General features: G+C 50.6%; 2 protein-coding genes across 2 annotated transcripts in view; one reads left to right on the top strand and one right to left on the bottom strand.

The window, feature by feature from the left end:
- The window catches only part of NCAPH2 (non-SMC condensin II complex subunit H2), a 31,144-nt gene extending 31,004 nt beyond the window's left edge, over positions 1 to 140 (bottom strand). The window contains exon 1 of the mRNA XM_081022889.1: positions 64 to 140. The gene's annotated coding sequence lies outside the window, so the exon portion shown is untranslated. The remainder of the gene's footprint in view (positions 1 to 63) is intronic.
- A 197-nt stretch (positions 141 to 337) lies between these two features.
- Positions 338 to 21,052, top strand: part of LMF2 (lipase maturation factor 2) — a 32,948-nt gene continuing 12,233 nt past the window's right edge. The window contains exons 1-8 of the mRNA XM_081022810.1: positions 338 to 497; positions 4,760 to 5,013; positions 10,154 to 10,182; positions 12,742 to 12,938; positions 14,321 to 14,499; positions 15,417 to 15,555; positions 17,845 to 17,979; positions 19,916 to 20,021. Of these exons, the coding sequence (XP_080878936.1) occupies positions 398 to 497; positions 4,760 to 5,013; positions 10,154 to 10,182; positions 12,742 to 12,938; positions 14,321 to 14,499; positions 15,417 to 15,555; positions 17,845 to 17,979; positions 19,916 to 20,021 (1,139 nt within the window). The 5' untranslated portion in view covers positions 338 to 397. The remainder of the gene's footprint in view (positions 498 to 4,759; positions 5,014 to 10,153; positions 10,183 to 12,741; positions 12,939 to 14,320; positions 14,500 to 15,416; positions 15,556 to 17,844; positions 17,980 to 19,915; positions 20,022 to 21,052) is intronic.

Here is a 21,052-nt window from a genome sequence, read left to right on the forward strand (position 1 = left end):
CCTGCGCGGTTGCTATGGAGACCAGGAGACCCCCCCCCCGACCCCTTCCCTCCCCCGACTCACCCTTCGCTCCCTCGCGCGCCGCTCCCAACGCTCCGCGAATTCGTCTTTCCCGCCCGTCGCGGCGCAGTGACGCCCTCGCAGCCGCGCCGCTGTGACGCCATCCCCCGGCGACGCCTCCTCCTTCTTAAGCGCAGGCCCCGCCCCCGGCTCTCTTCCCGGCCCCGCCCTCCTCCTCCCCCGCGCCCCGCCTGGGCGCTGGCGTTCTAACCGCGCCCCTTCGCTGCGCCTGAGCCAATCAGCTCGGCGGCCCCGGCGTTCTGAGCCCGCCCCCTGGCGAAGTTGGCTACATTGTAGCGAGCCGCGAGCGCAGGCTGCTTCTTTCGCCGCCGCCGCCATGGGAGCCGAGCCGCCCCGCCTGGCCCGCCAGCTGTTCCTGCGGGGCTTGGCCGCCGTCTACGTCGCCGCCTTCGCCTCGCTCTACGTCCAGGTCCCCGGTAAGCGCGGCGTAGAGAAGGGTCTCCCTTCCCCGGGACTCGGGCCCTTGCTGCTGCTGCTGCGCAAGGCTCGGCTCCGTCCCGGGGGCCGGTGAGGGCCCCGCGGGCCGGAGAGAGGGAGGAGGCCGCCGGGGAAGGGCTGGGAAGAGGGCCAGGGTTTGTGCTAAGGGCCGCGAGGGAGAAGCGGGAAGCCTTGAGCCGAGCCATTGCACTCTGCACGCGCTCAGGTGCCCTCTTGCTCTCCTGCACGGGAAGTGGCGTTTTGAGGCTCCTTGGGGGCGCGGGGGGGGGGGGTTTTCGCTGGGTCTGCACGAAATGTGTGTAGCAGCTCTCGGGGGGCGAGCGCGTGGCGTGTGGGTTCGGGTGTCCTCGGAAACCGGGCCTGGCTGCATTGCAGCGGGTCGGACTGGATGACCTTTGGGGGTCCCTTTGGACTCTTAGCATTTTGTGATGCTGAGGATTCTAGGCATTGTAAGCTGGGGGCTGCAGGTGAGGCCGGAGGGAAGCATGCACGGAACCCCGCGTGTGTGAGAGAGAGGGAGACGTGGCTGTCGGCTTGGGCCTGGAAGGACCGGGACAGATGCTGGCAACTTCGGAGGAGCCGGCCCGGGCAGCGGAGTCGGGTCTGTGCAGGGCGCCCTTCTGGCTCGGCAGGTGGAGGCGGGACGAAACCGCCAGCTCCGCTTCCCCGGGAGCAGCTTGGTACAAAGCAGGGGTCTCCAACCTGGTGCCCTCCAGATGTTGAAGACTGCAGCTTCCTCCATACCTGACTCTTAACCGTGTTGACAGGGGCGAACTTTGGTGATACGGTAAAACTGCTGGAATCATAGTCCAAAACAGCTGGAGGGCACTGGGTGAACCCATTATTCATGTTTGTCCTGTTATTCCTCCTGTAGGAGCACAGGGTGATTATGCAATACCGTGGAAATATACCCTAACATTGCTAACAGCTTTATTCAGGGCAGGGGTGGCAAACTTGGGACTCTCCAGATGTTGCTGATGGGAGCTGGAGGAGAACAACATCTGGAGTGCTACAGGTTCCCCATCCCTGGCCTAGAATTCTGGTCTTGATCCAAGGTGGGTTGCAGCAGGTGTACGACCCCTGTGCAAGTACGTGGTGACAGATTAAGGGGTCCCCAAATCCGTGTTTGGGTTAGAAGGGGGTCTTGAGTCTGCAAAGGTGGGAGGCGGCTGATCTGAGTCCTCTTCAGCTAAAGGGGTCCATGGCTCGGCCCCCTTCCTCACAGGGCCCTGTTGCTGGAAACCATGCCAGAGGAGAGGGTCAAATCCTACTTGCGGGTTTCCTGTTGGGGAACCTGGGCTCAGTGGGCCAGTGGCCTGATCCAGCAGCTAGACTCTTCCAATTGAACCTCCAGGGCCAGCGGCAGTCTATCCACCTTCCTAGGCTCCATGGGGCATTAGGCTGCTATGGGATGCCGGGCTAGACGGACTGTCGGCCTAATCCTGCAGGTCTCCTCTCACGGTCCCATCCGCCCTAAAGAGCCCACCCCTTCCCTTCTCCCCCACCCAAATCCTGCCCCTTCTCAGCAAGTCCCGGCTGTGGAACGGAGCCCACTGCCCTCAGCCACCCCCTTTCTCCAGGGCCGGATATCCTATGGAACTTTCCCTTCCCTCTGCTGCGCCCCTCCCTCCCCTTTCCACATAACACGTGGCATCCACATTGCAATAGTGCAAGCTGGGTGCAGGATTTTTTTGGGGGGGGGGTGTGAAGTTGTCAGTGCATGTGGCTTGCAGTCAGCTCTTGCACACTTTTTACTTATGCCTTCCCCTTCGCCCAGCCCATCCTGCCTGCAGCTACTGTCGGACCAGACCCCCCCCCCTCCTGGTTTCTCTTCCCCTTTTCTGTAAGTTTCCTGCCAGCCTTTCCTTCCCCTCCGGCTTCTGGGACCTCCGCCAAGGGCCTCTCATGCTTCAAAATCCAGCTCTTAATCTCCTTATGGCTGGAGGCTGTGCCGAAAATCAAGCCCAGGGCCCTGTTCAGCTGGGGGAAGTTTCCCCCGCGCAGCCCAAAGCCGTCCTTTTGCTTTCCGTGGCCCCTTGCGCGCTCAGGAAAATCTCCCAGTTGTCCTTCCCAGGTGGTCCCCACTGGTGAGTTGGGGTCTTCCTCTGCAGGTGGTGGGTTGAGCAGATGAGACCCAGCGTGGGTCCAACGGTCAAGAAGGCAGCTTCTGCAGAGGGAAGTGTGGGGCAGGGGGGGCTCAACCACCTGGGGTGGGAACCCATTGAGGAGAAGGGGAATTCAGATCCTAAGCCTGTGCTGCATCTGCGGGACATCGTTAGGAGAAGAAAATAGTAATAATAATTTTTATTTATACCCCGCCCTTCCCAGTTCAAAAACTGGGCTCAGGGCAGCTAACAACAAATTTAAAACACTTAATTGTAAAAGCAGCATAAAATATAATATAAAAACAAGAATGACAATGAAATTCAAAAATCAATTAGAAAAGGGTCATGTGCAAAGCCTACACAAATCCGGAGTCCCTAAGACAGTTGGATGGTGCCTTGTACACCTCCTTGCAGCATCTCCAACAGCCAAGCTCTCCTTTCCTTTGGACCCCATCAGCCAGGTCCAGAGGGGGCTTCTTGTCCTTTGGGCAGCCCCAGACCTCCAGGCACACAGCCCAGTCTTGCGGCCCGGGGAGGTGGGTCACTTTGTTGCTTCTAACACAGCAGTTTGGCTTCACCATCGGAGGTGCACTCCATTGTTGTCTTTTGAGACAACAACTGTCCTTCCTAGGGAGGTGGGCTCCTCCACACATACTTTTTGGGGCATGGGACCATTGCAGCAGGGGAAGGGTTGTGGTTCAGGGGGTGGGACACTTGCTTCAGATCCTGTCTCCCTGAAGGGGCATCTCCACCCCCATCGTCCAGCCCGGACACTGAGGTCCAGCTCCGAGGGCCTTCTGGCGGTTCCCTCCCTGCGAGAAGCCAAGTTACAGGGAACCAGGCAGAGGGCCTTCTCGGTGGTGGCACCCGCCCTGTGGAATGCCCTCCCATCAGATGTCAAGGAGATAAACAACTACCTGACTTTTAGAAGACATGTGAAGGCAGCCCTGTTTAGGGAAGTTTATGTTTGATGTTTTTCATCTCCGCCAAGCTAAGCAGTTGGCTCCTTACCTCTCTTGCCCTGACCTAGCCACTGTGATCCATTCAACGGTCACCTCCAGACTTGATTATTGTAACTCGCTCTACGTGGGGCTGCCCTTGAGACTGACCCAGAAACTCCAGTGGGTGCAGAATGCTGCGGCGAGACTCCTTACAGGGTCTTCGCTGCGAGATCACATTCACCCAATGCTATACCAGCTGCACTGGCTCGCGGTGGAGTACAGGGTCGGGTTTAAGGTGCTGGTTTTAACCTTTAAAGCCCTATACGGCCCAACACCCTCGTTCCTACGGGACCGCCTCTATGTCCCACGGAGGACCTTACGGTCTTCAAACAAAAACACTTTGGAGGTCCTGGGCCACAGGGAGGTTAGGCTGGCCTCAACCAGAGCCAGGGCTTTTTAGGCCGTGGCCCCGATCTGGTGGAACGCTCTGTCCCAAGAGACCAGGGCCCTGTGGGACTTGATATCTTTCTGCAGGGCCTGCAAGACAGAGCTGTTCCGCCAGGCCTTTGGCCAAGGCACAGCCTGACCCCCCCTTCAGTAAAACTCACAGAACTCTAGCCCAATGGTTGCCATTAATTTGATTTTGAATTCATTTTAGAATGAATTGATTTAGAATGCATTTCAATTGATTGATTGTGATTTTATGTGAACTGTGTTGCTTTTATTGTTGTTGGCCGCTCTGAGCCTGGCTTCGGCTGGGGAGGGCGGGATATAAATACAATTTATTATTATTATTATTATTATTATTATTATTATTATTTGCCCAGTGGCTGGGGCAACCCAGATGGGTGGCATGTATATAATAAATTATTTGCCGAAAGACCTGGGTTCAGTCCCTAATGGCATCTTCAGCTGGGAGAGCCCCCCACCTCTGATCCCGCAGAGTGTTGCTGCCAGTCCGTGCCGACAACTCTGAGTTAAATGGACCGATGATGTTGGGCCTGCCAGGCTAGTTGGTGTTTTGCAGGGATGGGCATTGAAGTTCAAAACATCAGGAGGGCGCCGAATTGGGGAAGGCTGGAGCTGGGGGATCTGTTGGGGTCGGAGGTGCCGTGCCCCCCATAAAGGGGTGGGCAGGACAAAGTTTGCCTGTGGCCGCTGCCACCAACTCCTCCTGCTTCGACCTCCTCGCAGGCCTCTATGGGAAGGATGGCATCCTGCCCGCCCGGAAGGTGCTTCGCTTCACTGGCAAGGGCTTCTGGGAGCAGCTGCGCGACTCACCCACCCTGCTGTGGCTGGGGCCACGCCTGGGACTGGACACGGAGCAGGGCCTGGAGCTGCTCTGCCTGCTGGGGACGCTGCTCTCCTTCGGGGCCCTGATCCTGGAGCCTCTGCGAGACAGCCTGGTCTTCCTGGCTCTTTGGGCGTTCTACCTCTCCGTTTATCAGGTATGGAGGGCGGCAAGTGGCGCGTGGCCTTGGGGTGTGTGTGGCAGCAGTAGGGGGCAGTCGGTGCCTGCTTGCTGGTGCTTTGCAGGGGAGGGGGGCGGTCCTTGGAAGCCCAAGATAAGCAGCCAAAATCAAAACCATAAAAGAGCCAAGGTGACTTAGATACCTTTCAGAGGCAGTTTTATTCACTCATCAGCTCTTGGCTTTAAAGACCTGCCAGCCTCTTGTTAGCCAAGCTGCGTTAATGGCCCCCAGGAGCGGGGCCTTTTCTTCCGTGACTCCTCACGTGCAAACCCTCGCCCCGGGAGCTCAGAGGGGCCGCTGCTTACTTGGGGGGGGGGGAATTAGGCCCTCGAAGAGCAAATCTCCTCCTTGCTGGGGGTGTCTTTGTATTGGAAATAAATGCCTCTGTATTCTTAATTGTTGCGCATCGTTTCGCTCAGCGCATGCCTATATTTTCTGCCCAAGAGCTCAAGGCGGTTGGCAATGTGCAGCACTGAAAAAAACTAAGAGGGCCAAGGCAAAACCCCTTGCCTGCCGTTCTGTGCTGTTGGCAAATGCAATTTAGGTTGACTGGACGGAGCCCACTTGAGTGTAAAATCTGGATTCTCAGCAGCCTTTAGGGTCTCTTGGGTGGGAAGACGGGGTATTAAATGGTTTAAGCCAGCAGCTGTCAAAAATCCCCGTGTTGCGTAAACTCACCCCCAGTGCCCCCTCTCCTCCCGTATGAATAGCATTATTCAGGATAGCAGGTTGCGTGACCCACATGACAGCCCAGTAAAATTGCATTCCTATCTGGGGAAGGTGAGGTATTAATAACTACATAACAGTAATCAGTAAAATTCAAAACAATTGCACATTTATTCAAAATCCAGTTAAAATTATGTAGCTTAAATCAATGCAATGGGTGAACTTGATCCGGTGACATCAGCTTTTACACTTCCAGTGCCCCCTTCTTGCCCCCTTGCTCTTAGCCCCCCACCCCCGGCCAGGTAATCTCACTGCCCCCCCTCTCCGCGGGTAGTACCACCCACTATGGGAGCCGCTGCTTTAAGTCAGCGGAATAACACAGTTAAGTGAGCCCCCGCAATATTTTGTGTGGGGTTTGAATTGTTCCAACTTGGCTGTGTCGTGAAATGTGCTCCCTTTGCCTTCTGCGCCGTCGTCGTCCCCCGTCCCCCCCCGGCTCGGCTAGGTCAGCTGGCAAACCTTTTGCCAGCTGACACAGAAGGAAAAAACAGAGCGAGAATTTTGTAGTGCGTTGTTCCAAGATCGGGATGACTTGGAGCGAAGGAGGGAGGCCGGCTTTAACCCCCAAACAGGAGGGAAGGGGCTTCAGATGAGGAGCAAGCCCTGAGTCACCGTTCATCCAGAGTTTTGGGTACCACTTCAGATGTTCCTGCGTTCTTCCCTAAGGTCAGGGGAGTCACAGCGTGGAGAGGGATTCCCTTGCTTTTAGAGCATCTCAGAGTGACATTCCAGTCTCCTCCACCAGGCTGTCTTCTCCCTCCTTCCTTTTAAGGCTGTGTTTGAGCGCAGAGGATTCCAGCGGACAGACAAAACTCTGACCTAGATCTGGGGAAGGGTGGGTCGTTTCAGGAATCCTCCCGCGACCAGAATTGGCGCTTGTCGTCGCATCTCCCTCTGGGCACAGACTCTCCGTTCTGTTCTGTGCCCTATTGATCCAGCCCCAGATGTCTTCCACGTCCCGGTTGATGGGAGAATCTCTGCCAGTGGGGTGGGAGAGCTTTGGAGAGGTTGAGAATTTAGAAGGTTTGGAAAAGGGCCGTCAGAATTACCAAAGGGATGCAGGCAGTTTTTGAGGGGTTTATCTTAAAGGCGACGGGATAGAAAGCTTAAAAAATTATTCTGGGGGTGGAGAAAATGGATAGACAAAGGCTTTTTCTCCTCCATAACACTGGAACTCATGAATATCCAAAGAAGTGGAAGATCCAGGTCAGACAAAAGAAAGTTCCTCTTAGTTAGACTGTGGAACTCCCTGCCACAAGAGGCATCAACGGCCATCAACGCGGATGGCTTTAAAAGAGATTGAGACATATTCATGGAGGAGGAGACGGCTGTCAGTGGCTGATAGCCAGGATGGCCCATGCTCTGGTCTCCGCAGTCAGAGGCAGCAATGTTCCTGAATGCCATTTCTTGAGAAACACAGGAGAGGAGTGTGGTTTCATGCTTGAATCCTGCTTCTGGGTTTCCCCGCAGCCACCTGGTCGGCCAGTGTGAGCAGTGCCGGATTTACATATAAGCTAAGCGAGCTATAGCTTAGGGCCCCCCAAAAAATTAAAGGGGAAAAAACCCCCTGGATGTACATTTCCAAAATATAAGATAACAAATAAAATAAAAACTACATGCAGCAACAGTGTTTTGTGTTGTGTAGGCTCCTATGATGTAAGTCACGGGCCCCGCCTGCTCGCCTACTCCCTGAAATATCCCTGGTTTGCTCCTTTCTATATATAAGGTGCCTACGTTCTGCATGGGCTGTTTCATGGCAATGTGCAAATGGCTTGAGACACCTATGAGGTCCATCAATGACCATATAGCATCTATTCAACACAAAAAGCAGCAACCATTTGTTGTGGAAAAAGGAGAGCTGGACATATCAAGGGCCCCATGACCTTCAGTAGCTGAGGGCCTCATCATACCTAAACCCGGCCCTGAGTGTGAGAGCAGGATTCTGGGCTAGATGGGCCATTGGCCTGATCCTGCAGGTTCTCCTCCTGCTTCCATTGCTATTCCCCAAATTGCAAATCCTTGGCCCAAAGGTGGCAGCTGCTGGGTTGATCCCGAGAGCTTGACGTCCTCTGAAAAAGGGGCCAGGCCTGCGCTCTCCCTCCTTCTTCCCGGGTTCCTCTTCCCACGCCATTCTGCTGTCACGAGTTGACAGCCCCCGGGACCTCCTGGCGGGTTGGGCAGGCGGTGGAGCGGCTCTGGATCCGAGCCCGTGGCAAGGGAGCTGGGTTCAGCGCCAGCAATCTGCAGCCGGCCCTCATCCTTCTCCTCCGTCTTGGCTCCCTCCCTGCGTGGGGGCGGGCGAGGCGCAGGTCCAGTTGGCGGGCCGTGCAGCCCTCTGCGGGAAGATCTTGGTGGAGATTTCACCGGGGGGGGGGAGTTGCATGCATTGGGGGAAACCCAAACCTGCACTGTTCCGCAGGGAGCGGGCATGCACAACGCGCTTGCCACTTGCATCCCTCTTCTTCTTATTTATTCTCAGTTGGATCTATTGCCCATCCTTCACCCTAAGGTCTCAGGGAGGGTCAAAGCAATCTATTGCAGTGGTTTCCAAAGTGGGAACTAGTGTCCCTAAGAGGGGGCAATTAGATTATTGGGGGGGGTGCTAGGGGCAGCAGAGGAGCTCAGGAGTATTATTTATGAAATTTGTATACTGCCCTAAATTAAATTAAATTTGTATGCTGCCCTACTGCAGGCTAAAATCACAATACAGTGGTACCTCGGGATGCGAACGGGATCCGTTCCAGAGCCCTGTTCGCATCCTGAAGTGAACGCAACCTGCATGTGCACGTGTGTGGGTCGTGTTTCGCTGCTTCCACGCACGTGCGTGATGTCATTTTGACCTTCTGCGCATGCGTGCGCGGTGAAACCCAGAAGTAACGCGCTCCGTTACCTCCGGGTCGCTGCGGAGCGCAACCTGAAAATGCTTAACTTGAACCACATTTATCCCGAGGTATTACTGTACAGTATAAAAGCACAAGATACATAAATGACAACCCAATAATATCCCTCTCCCCAGCATATTTTTAAAGGGCGTTGGGAGTAAAGGACTGTTAGACTTTGAAAAGCAGGAATCGCCAGATTGAATTCGTCAGATTGGCTCAATTAATTAAACCAAACCATTTTTAGCTGGGTTTCGAAGAAAGGTGCAACTCACTGTTCCTTCTTTGAATTTCATGGTGCTATTTATTGAAGCTGAATCTTTCTGGCAACACGCGACAGAACCACAAGACGGGTGTAAAATATGCAAACAAAAGTTTCATTACCACTACACAAAACTACAAACGCAGAGTGTGTGGGTGTTCTCTTTCTGCAGGCAAATTTGAACTGCAACTTCTTCCTTTATACATATTACCATCTGTGCCTAATCAGCCTAGAAAACCCCACCCAGAACTCACAGAAAAAGTCCTTAAAGTTCTCTGCACCCTTTTACTGTTTCTTAACGAATGATACCTAACACTATTACCATCCTTGGTGGGTCGTGCAAATCGCTCTTCTGAATGATGCCTTTTAAAAAAAATTTTTAAAATAGGGCAGGGGGATCTGGGGATGAGTTTAGGGAACCAAGGGGGTAGTAGCCCCAAATGGGTTTGGGAAACACCGATTTAAAATAGAACCAGTATAACAGATTGCAGTCTCAAGAATAGGAATATTCAGAAGTACCGTATTTTTCGCTCTATAAGACGCACCAGACCAGAAGACGCACCTAGTTTTTTGGAGGAGGAAGACAAGAAAAAAATATATTCTGAATCTCAGAAGCCAGAACAGCAAGAGGGATCGCTGCGCAGTGAAAGCAGCAATCCCTCTTGCTGTTCTGGCTTCTGGGATAGCTGCATAGCCTGCATTCGCTCCATAAGATGCACACACATTTCCCCTTACTTTTTAGGAGGGAAAAAGAGTCTTATAGAGCAAAAAATACGGTATTCAACTCGGGAGTCCACGGCCAGGGTAAACTGGCGCATCTTTGGCAGTTGTTGAAAAGTGGTTAGTGACAGTTCTTCTGTGGGGAGGGAGTCCCACCGCAGAGGCACCCTCTGGGCTGCCTCCACCCAAACCTCTGCGGATGGGAGGTGGGGGGGGGGTCCACCAAAAGGGTCCCCTTTGCCGATTTCAGCACAGACAAGGGTCTGTAGGGAAGCAGGCGAAGCTTCAGATATTTGGAGCGTCCCGAGCCTTTGAGGGGCGTTCGAGGTAGTGGGGGAGCCAGAGGCAAGCTGGCCACCGAAATCTGCAAGCGGCTGTATCTGAAAACCGTGAGATTTGCCGGGGTGGTTTTTTGCCAGCGGTGCTGCAGCCAGGAGATGGGTGCAAAGAAAATAATTAGTCGAAATGGAATGGACGGAGGGGGTCTGAACCCCGTTTGATGTGTGCTCTCCCCTTTCTCTCCCCACAGGTTGGACAGGTCTTCCTGTATTTCCAGTGGTAAGTGGCATATTGCATAATAATAATAATAATAATAATAATAATAATAATAATAAATAATAATAATACAGTGGTGCCTCGCAAGACGAAATTAATCCGTTCCGCGAATCTCTTCGTCTTGCGGTTTTTTCGTCTTGTGAAGCGCGGCTATTAACAGCTTAGCGGCTTTAAGAAAAAGGAAACAAACTTGCAAGAACTCGCAAGACGTTTCGTCTTGCGAAGCAAGCCCATAGGGAAATTTGTCTTGCGGAACGACTCAAAAAACGGAAAACTCTTTCGTCTTGCGCGTTTTTCGTCTTGCGAGGCATTCGTCTTGCGAGGTACCACTGTAATAATAATAATAATAATAATAATAATAATAATAGTAATAAATATTTATACCCCAAGCATCTGGCTGCGTTTCCACACTGGGCAGCTCCCAACAGAATATTAAAAACACAATAAAACATTAAACATCCAGACTTTGGGTGTGGCGCTTCCTTTCTCTGACCTGCTGGGGACGGCAGACTGCAAATGACATCCAGGCTGTGTGTGTGTGTGTGTGTGTGTGTGTGTGTGTGTGTTGCATGTCCTTTGCTCTCAGCCTTCCGTTTTAGAAAAGGGGATTAAAGAGGACGGCAATTATGCAATTATTGTTTGCATAAACTGGGGGACGGAACGTGCACATCCAATCCTTGAGACCACGGATGGCTAAAATCTGGGACAGGGGATGCCTGGTTAAGCTTTCCTGCATGTTGAGGAGCAGAGAGGACGGACAGCTTTGCAAAGTGGGCCGTGGCGTCGCTGTGCGTCAGGAGCTGAGCGGCAGGATGTAGCCCCTGGGCTCTGCGCCTCTTTGCTTCATCCTGCAAGCTTGCCGTCATTTGTTTGGAAGCAGAATCTGGCATTTTGGTGGTGAGGAGGACAGAATTTATATTTTTTTAATTTTTCTGTTGCGAACCGCCCTGAGATCGATGGTTATAGGGCGGTGTACAGGTTTAATAAGTACAGTAGTACCTTGGAAGTCAAACGGAATCTGTTCTGGAAGTCCGTTCGACTTTCCAAAACATTCGGGAACCAAGGCGCGCCTTCCGATCAGCTGTAGGAAGTTCCTGCAGCTGATCGGAAGCCACGTCGGATGTTTAGGTTCCCAAGAACGTTCAGGAACCGGAACAGTCACCTCTGGTTTTTGATTGTTTGGGAGCTGAAACGTTCGACTCCCAAGGCATTTGAAAACCAAGGTACGACTGTAATATAATAATAATAGATTAAATATTTTTTATTAAGTTTTACAATTTGATATTGAACACAATCATTATTGTCACAAAAATAATCTATAAATCCCTATCTCCCTCCCCTCTCCTGTGACTTCCCTCAACTTCCTCTTCTGGTTCTTTGAATATTTGTTTTTCCTGCCTGTTTTATTTTACCTTAATTTTGTAATCTTTTACTTAAATATTTTTGTAATCTTATCATTTTTGTGCCATATCTTTTTGTATTACATCTTACCCTTTATTGTTTCCCCATTATTACCTCTTAACTTTTATGCTTAAACGCTGCTAGTGAGTCCACATCTTTACAATGTTTCTGTAAGCACAACATAAACGGTTCCCAGTCCTTTTTGAAGTCTCTACGGTCCTTGTCTCTTAGTTTTCCAGTTACTTTTGCCATTTCAGCAGGGCCGTCTTTAGCAGATGCAGCACTGGGGTGCAAATATCCGCCCAGCGCCCCCAAATTACCACGGCTAGTGTTGGGGTGCCCACAGCTACTCACTGCCAGCCATGGGGGGTGGACACAACTCTCCTCCATGTCGCTGTGGGAGAGCGATCCCCGCAGAGGTTTGGGAGGGAAGCTGCGTGCCCACCAGCCTTATGGTTGGCGGGGCGCAGCTGGCGGGCGTGCAGGGAAAGGGGAGCCCCCCGGCAAAGCCGCGCATCTCCTCCACTCGCTAGGACACCCCTGAGAGGCTGGCACCCTGGCGCGACGCACCACTAAGCCCTACGGAAAAGATGGCTCTGCATTTCCGCCTACTCCATCAGTTTTTCTTGCCATTCTTCTTTGGTTGGTACAGTGGACGCTCGGGTTGCAAATGTGATCTCTGCGGGATGCACGTTCTCAACCCGCAGTGGCGCATCTGCGCATGCACAGGTTGCGATTCGGCGCTTCCGCGCATGCAAAAACACAATTTAGCGCTTCTGTGCATGCGCCAGAACCCGAAAGTAACCCGTTCCGGTACTTCCAGGTTTCGGCTCATCCGTAACTTGAAAAAACCGAACCTGAAGCGTCTGTAACCTGAGGTATGACTGTATCTTGTCGTCTTTCCATCTTTGGGCTAGTAACATCCTAGCCGCTGTTGTGGCATACATAAATAGTCTATTCCACTCTTTTGGCAAGACTTGACCTGTAATACCTAGCAAAAAGGCTTCTGGTCTTTTAACAAAAGTTGTCTTAAACATTCTGTAAAAAAATAATGAGACCCAGGCGTTGACCCTGTGTGTCTGTGTGTAGGGTGGCATCCCAGAGCGGGTGGCTTCCCCTGACTTCTCCCCCAACCTCCCTGTATCTTTCTCCCCCTCCCAGGGACAGCCTCTTGCTGGAGACGGGCTTCCTGGCGGCGCTGGTGGCCCCGCTGCACCTGCTCAAATGGCGCACGACGGCCTGGCGGCCCCACGACGGAGTGACCTTTTGGCTGTTGCGCTGGCTGCTCTTCCGCCTCATGTTCGCCTCGGGGGTGGTGAAGCTGACCAGCCGCTGCCCCACCTGGTGGGGGCTCACAGGTCAGTGGGGAAATCACAGGCGAAGAAGTCGCGGCAGCAAAACGAAGAGGCAAGGCCTGGATTTGAAAGCCGTAGTGTTATAAAATCAGGAAGGGGTCGTAAACCTCAAACGGCTCTTGTTTGTGGGAATGTTAAGGCTAGTCAGAAAGGATATATTGAATAAGTATTAGCCTTCCTTCACTCACACTAGTGAAGTGATATAGGTGGAAGCTAGTTTGCAGATTCGTTTGAATCTCCTAGTTAAGATTATTTCCTGGTGTCCCCTTTAATCCCTCTTAAAAGAATAAAGACACGAGAGTCTTTCTGAGTAAGGTAACAAAAGGTTTACTCACGTTTCAGTTCACGGTTTGATCCCTGAAAGTTAGGCTTTACTTAGTAGTTACAGAAAGAAACTGAGCTTCTCACGTGGAGACTGGACTCGTGTGCTGCTGGCTGAGAGCCGGCAGACAGCAAAATCACATTTGGGATAAGAAAATGGTGGCAGGAGAGCAATCAGGCAGCAAAAGAACAGCTTAGTTTCAATCATTGAGCAGAAGTCAGAAGTCAATGATGGATCAGAAACCAGGACAGGGCCCTGTTTCGATGTATTCACCTTCATCAGCTAATTTTTAAACGGTTGTGTAAGTCTGAAGACTTTCGGATAAATGTATCCTGTTATTTTCTACGTTTCTCAGAGATGACAACTACGTGTGGGTAGATCAACATGTATCTTGAGCTTTTCTGTGCGTTTTCCATGAACTTACTGGTTTCAGATTCATAACTGACTTCTGACTTGCTCAGTGATTGAAACTAAGACCTTCACGTTGAATCTATGGACTAACCTGAACTTGTCTCTCCTCATAAACTCTTCTCTCTAATTCTGTAACGAATTATTGTGTTATGCGTATCTTCATGAGTTTGTAATCTCTGTTAGAGTTTGTAATCCTTGTCAGAATACATACTTTTGAATGGATCAGTTTTTGTTAAAATTGACTTTTGATTAGCGAGTAGGGATCACTCCTGCTATTGAAACTTACATTGGCCTGAGTTCCTGGTGCGCTTTTTTCTTGGTATATTTAATAACAAGAACTCCAGCTTATTTAACGTTAGCAAAAGAACAGCAACAAGAGAGAGACAAAAACTAGAAATCAAGGCTGAGAAAATGGCTGCGTGACTCGGCTCTTTCATGGAGTCAGCCAGATCCATGTCCATCTCCCAGGTCACATGCCGTGAAACAGGATGTCCCCCTAATTGTGCCCATTCTAGGGAAAGAATGAATGTTGCATTTGACTGATCCAATGGATTACATCCCACATTGTGGCCAGAATGTTTGGTCAGAATCTCCTTTCTGAACCCCTCGTTCCAGATCCTTTTAGGCATCCCATAACCACTTGTCTCCCCAGCTTTAACCTACCACTACGAGACCCAGTGCATCCCCACGCCAGCCTCGTGGTTCGCCCACCAGCTGCCCGTCTGGTTCCAGAAGTTCAGCGTGGTGGCCACTTACGTCATCGAGATAGCCATCCCGGCGCTCTTCTTCGCTCCTCTGCGACGCCTCCGCCTCTTTGCCTTCTACAGCCAGGTATCCACAGGCAACCTCATTCATTCATTCATTGAATTTATATACCGCTCTATACCCGGAGGTCTTGGGGCGCTTCACACAACATATAAAATCAAAATAAGAACAATAGCCCAATAACAACCTCTCAAAACAAACCACTTTTTAAAAGGGCATAGGATGTCAATCAGGTTTGGTTAAAAAGGAATGTTTTTGCCTGGCGCCCAAAGGAATACAGTGGACACTCGGGTTGCGAACGTGATCCGTGCAGGATGCACGTTCGTAACCCACAGCGGCACGTTTGCGCACACGCAGGATGCGATTCTGCACATGTGCAAAGCGCCATTTAGTGCTTCTGCGCATGCGCGACCGCCGAAACCCAGAAGTAACCTGTTTCAGTACTTCTGGGTTTCGGCAGGTTCGTAACCCACAAAACGCAACCTGAAGCGTCTGTAACCCGAGGTATGACTGTATAATGAAGGCGCCAGGTGAACTTCCCTGGGGACAGCATTCCATGCACAGGGAGCCACTGCAGAAAAGGCCCCGTTCTCGTGTTGCCACTCTCCGGACCTCTCAAGGAGGAAGCCTCAGAAAATGATATCAGGGTCCAGGTGGGTTCATATGCAAAGAGGCGGTCCTTGAGATCTTGCGGTCCTGAGCCATTTAAGGCTTCATAGGTCAAAACCAGCACTTTGAATTGGGCCCGGAAACTAATCAGTAGCCAGTGCAGTCAGACCAGGATCGGTGTAATACGCTCAAACATTCAGCTGGGCTGTGGAGATTCTCTTGCAAATACATCTATTCTCGGCCCTGATAAATGCGCTTCTTTGTATAGACCCTGTCCCTGTCCGTTTGCATCCGGTCCGGTCGTGGGGTGGGTGGATTGTCTTTTAAAACCTAGTTTTAAGATCATAACGACAGGTTTCCGATACCCTTTCCAGGTCCTCCTGCAGCTGCTCATCATCGCCACGGGCAACTACAACTTCTTCAACCTTCTCACCATCATGCTAAGCTTCTCCCTCCTGGATGACGAACACTTGGGGATGTGGCTGGGCCACGGCCGGAAGAAAACGGCAGCCGGTAAGCGGCTTTGGTTTCCGTGGCTCTGTAAAATGGGTCCAGCGCTAGCGACGGGGAGGGTCTGCATCATCTGATCCCCAGGTGGGTGCTAGTGTCCTCTGGGAGGTTGCCAAGAGGCAAGGGGGCACTGGGGATGCAGAGTTCAAGAATCTGGCATCACAAGATCAAGTCGTCGTCCCCCTCCAGTGTTGAATTAAGCCAAATAGTTTTCACTGGGTTTTGAATCAATGTGCATTTCATGGTTGCTCTTTCGAATATTGTGTTACTATCTTTCTTGGTGGGCTTTGCGTTCCTTCACTGCGAGAAGTGAGGTTACAGGGAACCGGGCAGAGGGCCTTCTCGGTAGCGGCACCCACCCAACAGATGTCATAGAATCATAGAGTTGGAAGAGACCACAAGGGCCATCGAGTCCAACCCCCTGCCAAGCAGGAAGCACCATCAGAGCACTCCTGTCAAGGGGATGAGTAACTGTATAACCTTTAGAAGACGTCTGAAGGCAGCCCTGTATCAGGAAGCTTTTTAATGTTTAAAGTTTTTTTAATGTTTAACAACAACAACAATTTATACTCAGCCACTCTGAGCGGCTCCCAACAGAATATTAAAAAATACAGCATTAAACATTAAAAGCTTCCCTAAACATAGCTCCCTTCAGATGTCTTCTAAATGTCAGATAGTTGTTTATCTCTTTGACATCTGGTGGGAGGGTGTTCCACAGGGTGGGTGCCACCACCGAGAAAGCCCTCTGCCTGGTTCCCTGTAACTTGGCTTCTCACAGGGAGGGAACCACCAGAAGGCCCTCGGAGCTGGACCTCAGTGTCCGGGCAGAACGATGGAGGTGAAGACGCTCCTTCAGGTATACTGGACTGAGGCCGTTTAGGGCTTTCAAGGTCAGCACCAACACTTTGAATTGTGCTCGGAAACGTCCCGGGAGCCAGTGTAGGTCTGCTGCCACGTTCTGGTTTTTTATATGTTGGAAGCCGCCCAGAGTGACTGGGGCGGCTCAGTCAGATAGGCGGGGTACCAATAATAGAATCATCATCATCATCATCATTATTACAATATTCTAAGTAATGCTTTTTGTAGGGTAGGAGGCGCAGGGGATGAGTTTATCGAGCCAAGAGGGCCGGGCACCAAAAAGTATTTGGGAACCTTTTCAAAGTCTGACTCACGCTTCCATCTCCCCCTCCTTCCCTCCCTGGTACCTCTTAGCACCCCTTTAGGCGATGCCACTGGGGAGCAGCAATAAGACCACCTTAGCGCAAATTCTGAGCAGTGAACTCCTTCCTATCTACAATAATGATGATGATGATGATTTATACCAGCCAATCTGAGCGGCTTCCAACAAAACACTTAAAATACAATAACCTATTAAACATTAAAAGCTTCCCTAAACAGGGCTGCCTTCAGATGTCTTCTAAAAGTCTGGTAGTTCTTCTTCTCTTTGACATCTGGTGGGAGGGCGTTCCACAGGGCGGGTGCCACTACCAAGAAGACCCTCTGCCTGGTTCCCTGTAACCTCACTTCTCGCAGGGAGGGAACCGCCAGAAGGCCCTTGGCACTAGACCTCAGTGTCTGGGCAGAACGATGGAGGTGGGGAGGCTCCTTCAGGTCTACTGGGCTGAGGCCGTTTAGGACTTTCAAGGTCAGCACCAACACTTTGAATTGTGCTCGGAAACGTATTGGGAGCCAATGAAGGTCTTTCAAGACCGGTGTTATGTGGTCTCGGCGGCTGCTCCCAGTCCCCAGTCTATCTGCCGCATTCTGGATTAGTTGTAGTTTCCGAATCACCTTCAAAGGTAGCCCCACGTAGAGCACATTGCAGGAGTCCAAGCGAGAGATAACTAGAGCATGCACCACTCTGGCAGACAGTTTTGTGGACAGGGAGGGTCTCATCCTGCGTACCAGATGGAGCTGGTAGACAGCTGCCCTGGACACAGAATGGACCTGCACCTCCATGGACAGCTGTGAGTCCAGAATGACTCCCAGGCTGCGCACCTGGTCCTTCAGGGGCACAGTTACCCCATTCAGGACCAGGGAGTCCTCCACACCCGCCCACCTCCTGTCCCCCAAACTTCTAGGAAGATAGATATTTTGAGTTCCCCCAGTGGGAGGTTGGGGCCGCTGCATCAGCCTTGAAACTCTCTTACCTCAAAGTGGGTGAGGATTTTGAGTCGCTCTCTCCGCCCTGTCTGCCCAGTGACTCATCTGGGGGGGGGTGTCCACGGCCCCTCCATGCCCACCCCACCCCCCTCCATCCTTGCATTGCTCCGTGTTGTCTCTTGTCCGCAGCTTGGCCTCCCAGCTTGGCGTCCGTCATGTCTCTTCTGTCCGAACTGGGCGCCTATGGCTTGCTGGTCTACTGGACGGCTCTTTACTTCGACCTGAAGGTCAACTGGGAGAAGAAGCTGATTGAGTGCAAGGCAGGTATGGAAACGTCAGAATACTCAGAACTTGCAAGGATGACGGGGAGAAAAAGGGGAAATTCTAACCAGAAATTTAGTAAAGATTGGACGACGTTCAAAGAATATCTTAAAAAGTACTGTAATAACACAAATCACCTGACAGATTTGGATTGAATCTTGAAGTTTGAGGAATTTATAAAGTAATTTTTTTCCTGATAATTAACCAAAATGAATAATAAAAAATGAAGTGCTTATAGGCTAGTAAGGTATAAAAAGCACAATGAGGTGAATCGGAAGTTAAAGGGTATACAGTGTCAAAGGAGGTGTTGTTAGCCTGTTTATGGTGTTTTTCGTTATGTAAATTATTTTGTAATAAAGAATTTTTAAAAAGAAACGTTGGGGAGCAAGATGCTGCCATAATCGTGGCAGGATGAAAATAGAATATGCCAGTGCCAGATTTACGTATAAGCTAAACAAGCTATAGCTTACAGCCCCACTCTCTTGGGGGCCCCCAAAAAATTTAAAGGGAAGAAAACCTGGATGTACATTTCCAAAATATAACATAAAAAACAAAAGGAAACCTACATACAGCAACAGTGTTTTGTGTTGTGTAGGCTCCTAGGATGTAAGTAATGGGCCCTGCCTGCTCGCCTGCACCCTAAAATATCCCTGGTTTGCTCCTTTCTATATATAGGGTGCCTACATTCTGCATGGACTGGGTGCATGGCAACATGTGCAAATGGCTTGAGATACCTATTGGGTCCATAAATTACTATATAGCATATATTCCACACGAAAAACAGTGACAATTTGTTGTTGACAAAGGACAGCTGGACATATCAAGGGCCCCTTTACCTTCAGTAACTGAGGGCTTCATCAAACCTAAATCCAGCCCTGAGAATATCCATATAAATAGTTGAGGGCTTTGCACTGCTTTTTTCCTATGGAAAGAATGTGTGGCTTTTGCCATCGATGACAATGAACAGTAACTTCAACAGAAGTCTAGTGTCCAGATCAAAGGGAGTAATGTTCCTGCTCTGTTCTGCCTTGGTCAGACCACACCTGGAATCCTGTGTCCAGTTCTGGGCACCACAATTTAAGAAGGATATTGACAAGCTGCAAGGTGGGCAGAGGAGGGCAACCAAGATGATCAGGGGTCTGGAAACCAAGCCTGATGATCTAAGGTCAAAATGTGCCAATTTGGGCACCAGGAAAATTGAATACCATAAAGGAAATTGTTCAATTCGTGGGAACATTCTTTCTTTCATAAAATGCGTACACTGCTTGATTGTATTTTTTTAATAATAAAAAACCCCTCAACATGGTTTACAAAAATGAGATAAAGCAATAAAATTACCACCCAGAAAAAAGAGCAACAATAATTTAATGCATTCCTGGAGTTAAAATAATGATAGGCCGAAAACAGAGCTTGCACCAACTCTGTGAACATCAGGAGAGGCTTGTCTGAACGAAAACGTTTTTAGGAGGCGCCGAAAAAAGTGAAGTGAAGCTGCTTGCCTGCTATCAATAGGCAGGGAGTTCCGCAGTGTAGATGCTGCCACATTCAAAAACTGAGTTCTTTTGAATGCAGAGCATGGGGATCTGCCTTGCATCGAGGAAGACGCCTGGTCCATCCAGCGCAGTACTACCGGACACAGGCTGGCAACAGCTCAGCAAGGTTTCAGGCAAGGCCTGTGCTAGCCCTGCCTGGAGAGACCATCAGGGTCTGAACCTGGCACATTCTGCATGCCAAGCAGATGCCCTAACACTGAGCCAGGAATCTTTCCGAAAGGATGCCTCTGTGATTCTGTTTTGGGCCCCCGTCTGTCTTGGGAGACACCATAGGGGTGCCTACTGTTCTCTGATTCTTAATTTAAAGTTCGCTGATTTGGGCTGGGGGCTTGTCGCCCCGGCTCCCGGCTTTTTCACGTACATGGACAACTTCTGTGTCTCTCCAGCTTTCACCTACCATGAGTTCATGCTGTGGTTGCGGATGGTGACCCTCCCTCTGGCGGCCATCGGACTTGCCTCTCTGGTCTGGGAGATCCTTCAGGCTGGGTACAGGTGAGTGCCTCACAGGTAAAGGGGGAAGCGGTGTCTTTTGGGGGAAAGGCCTCGGCAGTGTCCCTGCTGCCTTCTTTTTTTCCTTTTTAAAAAAATATTTTTTATTACTTTTCCGTTTAAACGTATATAATCACATCATTCTTGTCCATTTCTTTGGCTCCTTAGAGCCTGTCAACTTCCTTCCCTCCCACCTCTTGGCTTTCAAAACTAACCTTTATATTATAGCATTTTATATATTTTTCAGTTCTAATGTGCAGTGGTACCTCTGGTTGTGAATGGGATCCGTTCCGGAGGCCCGTTCACAACATGAAAAGCCTGCAACCTGAAGTGCCGTATCTGCGCAGGTGCATAGCACGATTTGGCGCTTCTGCGTATGCGCGAGCGGCAAAACCCAGAAGTAAACCTTTCCGGTACTTCCGGGTCGCCACGGGACGCAACCTGAAAAACCGTGAAGCGCACGTACAGTGGTGCCTCGCAAGACGAAATTAATCCGTTCTGCGAGTCTCTTCGTCTAGCGGTTTTTTCGTCTTGCGAAGCAACCCTATTAGTGGATTAGCGCTATTAGCAGTTTAGCGGCTATTAAAGGCTTAGCGGCTATTAAAGGCTTAGCGGCTAAAAGGCTATTAGCGGCTTAGCGGCTTAGAAAAAGGGGGAGGAAGCGGAAAAAAATCGGAACACTCGCAAGACGTTTTCGTCTTGCAAAGCAAGCCCATAGGGAAAATCATCTTGCGAAGCAGCTCAAAAACGGAAAACCCTTTCGTCTAGTGGGTTTTCCGTCTTGCGAGGCATTCGTCTTGCGGGGCACCACTGTAACATGAGGTATGACTGTAACTCTTTACTAAATACCTCAAAATTTAAAAACAACCCCCAGAACAGCAATTTAACATGATTTTTACTATCTAATGAGACCACTGATCCATAAAATGAAAGCAATAATCAATGTACACAATCAATCAATAGCTGAACTGGGTTCTACACAGTCACAAAAACAAAAAAAAGAGCCACAAGAACGCAAAATAAATAGCAAAAAC

This window comes from Podarcis pityusensis, assembly GCF_964106645.2.
Source record: "Podarcis pityusensis genome assembly, chromosome: 10".
NCBI classification, from domain to species: Eukaryota; Metazoa; Chordata; class Lepidosauria; order Squamata; family Lacertidae; genus Podarcis; species Podarcis pityusensis.